The 6,126-nt window shown below is 39.1% G+C and overlaps 1 protein-coding gene across 1 annotated transcript; it reads right to left on the reverse strand.

Moving 5' to 3' along the window:
- Nucleotides 1-1,325: 1,325 nt before the first annotated feature.
- Nucleotides 1,326-4,145, reverse strand: LOC104468896 (kalirin-like; the record flags this gene model as incomplete). Its single annotated transcript, XM_010083178.1, has 2 exons — nt 3,957-4,145; nt 1,326-1,838 (listed from the first exon to the last, which is right to left on the reverse strand). Coding segments are annotated over exons 1-2 (666 nt in total), but the record flags the coding sequence as incomplete, so codon positions are not given.
- Nucleotides 4,146-6,126: the final 1,981 nt, after the last annotated feature.

Below are 6,126 nucleotides of genomic sequence, written 5' to 3' on the forward strand. Positions count from 1 at the left end.
GCGCAGCAAAGACTTACAAAATCACCTAACAAGATGTCAAGCAGTTCTGCGTTTAGAAAGTGAGACTGCCAAGACTCCAGCACAACCCAGTTTTCTAAAATAAGGTCACCAAAATCAGTAGCTGCACATGCTTCCAGAGACAAACAGCAGAGGAAGTAGTAAGAAGCCTGCTTTATTGTGTATTACTGAAATTTGTAGGGGGTGTTGTACAGGAGACCTGGTTAGGGAACTCTGGTTTTTAGGCAGCCTTCTCAACAAACATGACAAGCTGCTATCCTTTGCTTGCAAGGGACTTCCCTGTCTACTACAGGTTCCTGCAAGAGTATCTGCTGAAGAGACAGGGAATGGGGATGTAACTCTGCAGCAGTACTGCACACCTGTGGAACTACAGCTTCCTAAAGCCATGTTACTTACCTGTGTTTCTGCTGCTCTAAATACTTTCGTACACTCCACTTCATTTTGAGACACCCTATGTGCTTTTCAGGCTGATAGGCTACATTACAAACGTCTAAGAAATATGAAGTTGCAATACAAGCTCTATGGAATAATTTAATGTTAAATATTTCTCAAATAAGGTCTTGTGCTGGTGAACAGCAAACTCGGTCACTGACTCAGTGTCAGGTATGAATTCAAATGCCATCCTTTCATGCTTTTTAACACAAAACAGCCACAATGAATTTTGCATGCTGCTGTCATTTCAGAATACTTTCTCTTGGTCTGTTTTTATGTTTAACCTAAACACAGTCTCGGATCTCATGTGGTGGGAACTAAGTGGCCCTGTCCTTGCTATAAAGCCATTACTACAGATTTTTACCAGTTGCAAATCCTGTTGTGATTTCCTAGGAAAGGGAAACTGAAAATGTTGTTTGAAATAACAATTAGGAGGACTTAAACTACAAATTTCCCACAGACTTACAAGAAGTGCAAACAATAATCATAGTGAATCAAACCCTAAAATCATCCTTCTTTAGGTGCTGTGACATGCAGATAAATATATTCATAAGCTTAGTAAAAGAAACTTGAAAAAAAAAACCTGATTCACGTGCTAATGTCTACCAAATGTACCCATTGTGACACAAAAAAAGCAGATTAACTTTCATCAAAAGTGACACAGACAAGTTATTCTTGGATATCATTACTCCTGCTACATCCAACAATTAGTTCAGTGAATTTGGTTTACGAGTCACATAAAGTACATCTGCTGGCAACATGAGATTTACACCTGTGATGAATACCTCATGTTGTTAATTATAGAAAAAAAAAGGTCACAGTGTTCTTGTGATAAACTCTTGGTTACAGTATGAAAGGAACACATTATTCCCTACCTTCTCAGCATCTTGCTCAAAAAGACGGAGTTGAAAGCACTGGTCCAGCTTCAACTTGCGGACATGCCACATCTGATGCAAGTGTTGCCGGGTAGAATGCAGCTTGTCTAAAAGGCTGGTGATCTTTGGCACAAGACTTTGAAAATCTGCACTTCCAGGAATACAGTTCCTACCAGAAAAACCATCACTGCATCTTATGCATTGTAATAACCTCTGACCCTCACGATCCAGTTCTTCCACAGGAGCTTTAATCACTTTTTTCTTAAGCTGCGTGTGCTCATCAATCAGCCTTCTTGAGCCCTCAACATCAACTGGAAACTCTTTCCTAGCCAACATCTCCTGGAGATCCTCCAGTCTTGATAATAAATGGATGGCACTGTTGAAAAACTCTTCCAAGGAGACACGCAGCTCTATCCATTCATCATGGTTGTAATCCAAGGATCCTTCAAACTCATCTGTAAGTTGAGAAGGATCTACGAGTTTTGCCAGGCCTTCAACAGACACCATACTTGTCTAAGGAAGGGGAAAATGACAGTGTTTGTATCAGTGACTGTCCAACCAGAAATAACAGTGCAATCCATAAATAGCATGAAGGGATTATTTCCCTCATCAATACATAATTGAAGGTACATTGTAAAACATGCTGAGGATCATGTTTAATTTTTATGAACTACCTGGACTGAAAACTTTTCTATTAATGGCACTTATTTTTTATTTATTTATTAAAAGACATGGTATTTACTGGAATAATGTCTATCTTTTTCAGCCGGCGTGACTATCAAAAACATATAATGAGAATGCTTCTGCCACAGATTACTTTAAGCCAGTTGGACACTGCAGACTTCTTACTGCAGCTGTTGGATATCTGGACGTGACTGTTCACTGAACAGATATATGGCATTACAGGGATTCTGCTACTTGTGTTACACGCAGGCTACTCACTATACATCAGCAAAAGTTTTAGGCATATGAACTGAAGGAGGTATTGTGATCTGCCAAAACACAGAATGTGCTGGTTTTTTGTTCTAGATTATTCCAGTTGACTTTTGCTACAGGTAGATCTCTTTCATATCAGTAATTTCTAATGCAATTAAGACAAAATCAATGTAAGAGTAAAATGTCGTTGAAGTATTGACAATTAGAATTTATTCCTAATAGAAATACTGCTCATGAATCATACACAATCAATGAGAGATTCAGTAATCAATGATAGGGAAAAGCACTGGGTGCCTGGAAAGCAGATTATAGTTTAAGGACCCAACAATTTATGGCTCTTCCCATTTATTTCTGACTTTTTTTTTTTTCTGAAATATGAGCATAGGGTTTCATGTGTTACTAGAGATTTTCAGTGCTGTCATGTTAACACCCAAGTTGGCAGCCCTTAAAGTACCTTCATCAGGGACTGCACATCTATCCCCTAAAGATCAGGCTTCTGAAGAATGTCAGAGTTTGTGCTCTTCAGAAGTGCAGGCACCCAATAATCACAGCAATCTTGTAAAAGTAATCTACAAAGAAAAACACCTCAAGTCCTGTCCATTATCCTGAATTATGTCCAAACTAGCAGGCTGCCCACTAGTTTAAAGTTAATAACAGGCTTTTCTTCCAATTTGTATCTATTTAAAAATATCAGGCATTCTTCAATGTATTGAAATTGGGATTGAATAGAAGTTAGGCCCAGAAGAAAGATCATTGTAAAACTTTCTTGCGATGTTCCTTGCTTTGGGGAAGGACAGAGTGAAGAGCCAACAAAGAGTGGGAAGGTAAGTATGCAGCTCAAGAGGGATTTCAGATTTCTAAACCTCTTGACCTGGACACTGACCCCTTGAAGATAATTCAATTTAGAGTTTAACTGCCTGTCAAGAAAAGACTTCTCTTCATGGCTAACACCTGGGCATTCCCCCTGCAGTATGTCAAGCTAACGTAAGCACTGCTCTTATCATGAAAAGAGTTTGACATGATGATATAGCAGAAAGGCTTTTCATTTGATGACTTCTGCAGCTAATTTCTTTATTCAGATTTGTTTCTTTAAGGAGTTCTTGAAACTCTCATGAAAACAACCTTAGTTAGGCAGGTAGGTGGCAAGACAAAGTAACTCTCAGGGATCACCCATCTTTCTTTTAAAAATCACTTTAAAAAGCACTGCCCACTATTTAAACCCTTTTGGCAGGAGAAAGAAAATAATCTTGAAGGCACTTCTGAATTAATGCTAACTAAGCTACCTGGTTCATTCCTCAAAGTGACAGGAAGCTTTGGAGTTCACATACATCAACCAAACCTTTTTCTTTCTCTTTTCTTTGTGTGATGATCTGTGGGCCTGCTTCACTCTTGGACTGTGACACAGAACCATTCTGCCAGAGCCTCACAACAGAAAATCCAGATCATTTGCCTCCACTAAGGGTCATACACTGCCCTGGCACATGCATAATACTTCCATTAAGCTCAAACGCAGAAGCAAAGAAAAACAAAGGAAAGACTGAATGCAACACCACTGAAAATGAATACCACAAGAAAAGCCTCCCTAAAGTGAACTTTTTTTCTCTCAATCACAGGGCTTGGGAATACTTTTTTTACCTGAAGAAAATTTCTTATCACAGATAATGCTTTACCATATATCTCTGATATAGCTCTCACCTCAAAGATGAACTTGGAACTGCCAAAGTTGGTTTTCTGCTTCTGCCAGAAATTATCAGGTTTTATAATGAGGGCGACATGAATCTCGGCAGGAAAGGCTTCTTGAAGGGTCTTTAGGAGAGGTTTGATCAAATCCCATTTGGATCCCCGCATATCGATAATAACAGTGAATCCTCGTTTACAAACATCTTCGCTGTAGGAACAAAAGCATGTCAAGATAATTAATATTGTGGACAGTCACACTAATAGTTAACTTTTGTTGCTATTGTTCAGTGCTTCAGAGCAAAGCATGGAATGATATACTTCAAAATAAAAGGCAAAAGATAGTATTGCATAAAGGCTATATGAATCTTACCATAATCCAATTTACATTAAATTCAAGTGTATATATCACAGTTTAATCTCTAATTTCCCAAATATATGTAATTCAAATTTTCACTGAAAACATACATACTCTCACACAATCAAAACCAGAATCAAATATACGCATATAGAAGCTAGTTATGTGCACATACAATGAATTCTGCTTTCGACATACCGAATTCAATCCACAGCCAAAGTGAACAAGCACAGGGTCCTGTGCCTTAACATTGCTGGCTACTCGCCTGACAATCATTCCCTGAAAGGAAGGTCCTTGAGACACAGAATGTGCACTGTTAAAATGGGGGCCCTTCTCCCTCCTGATTGATCTTCCAAATGTTGCAGGATCTTTTTCAATTCTCAGTCATACTTTTCTGCCAGCCTGTGCTTGTCCCTTCTCAGAAGTTCAAGAGAGTTATCTGGCCTGGTCACTGGCTATGCATGGGGCCCAAAAGCACCAGAGCATTAGCTTGCAAACACATCTTCCCTTTTTCCTCAGGAGAAGAGAGGAGAAAGAATAACAGGACATGTTGATTCAAGTCAAATATGGGCAGCTTTCATCATAGCTTTTCCAGGGACATAGTATTGCTCCTCAGAAAAAAAGGAGTATGGCTCAAAAGTGGCATCTTCCATCTGCTGCATCCAACATTTGATGTGATTTGGGAAGTGTCTGTTCCTCTGACTCACCATGCATGTTGTTGAACTCTTGAGAGCTATGGTGTCTGCTGTGGATCTCAGGCACTTGCACAAAATGTGAGATTCCCCATCCCCAGTAATATTATTGGTACAGCAAATGAGTAAAATTCACTGGTGACGCACTGAAAATGCCAGAATGGTGTACCTGCTAATCTAATATACACTATATTTTTAAGGTGAAATGGAGGTCACAGCCTTCTCCACAGAAGGAGAAGCTGTTGGAAGAAAGGAAGTGTAGAAAGAAGAAAGGAAGATGAAAACAGAAAGAACAATTGAGAAAGAAGAGAAACATGGCAGAACATGAACGTATTTTATATAATGAACGCAACAGTGGTGTACACAACAAGAAATCCTCTTTAATACATTAATATAGCACACTTGACCTCTCTGCAAAATGTCAATCAACATAAATAGGATCAATATTGTAGACATAAAGGCATATGTAAGACAATTTAAAATAGCAAGTGTTGATATCACCGGAATGAATCTAAAATATGCTGAGGATGGATATTATTAATCACGGTTATAATGCAGAAATCATAAGACTGTGTTTAGCCTACACACAAATCCTCTCAGTGCACAAACACACAGGATGATTTTCACTAGACTCTACCTCTTTAAATCCTTAAAGCACTCTTTCTGCTAATAAGATCCAGCTCCTACATATCTCACTGAAAACAACTCTATAAAGCTTACAACTAGGTTTCTCGGCTGGAATAAGGAGAAGGCTGTCCTTCATAGGAGACACTCTGGATTAACATATGTAACTTAAAAATGAAAGTCCCTGGTGACCTGGCCAGTATCTAGAAAGGCTTGTGCACAGATGGACCACCCCATGGCAAAGGGGATCTTGCCATGTTAAGAGAGTTTGCTAACTTGAACAGTCTCAACAGTGTCAGGAAGGAGCAGTTAACGCCAACAAGCTTGGTCCTCTGCCTTAACATAATTGTCACATCCAGAGCACACTACATACAACAGTCAGTGTAAAGAAAAACGAAGGAGACCAGGCACTTCCAAACACTGTCAGGAATATAGATCTTTTTATTCTCCTTTTACCTACTGCTGAAAGGTCAGACATCTGATCCTTCCATAACTAATGCCAAAAAAGGCTGTA

Source organism: Pterocles gutturalis, unplaced genomic scaffold (genome assembly GCF_000699245.1).
Source record: "Pterocles gutturalis isolate BGI_N339 unplaced genomic scaffold, ASM69924v1 scaffold23920, whole genome shotgun sequence".
NCBI classification, from domain to species: domain Eukaryota; kingdom Metazoa; phylum Chordata; class Aves; order Pterocliformes; family Pteroclidae; genus Pterocles; species Pterocles gutturalis.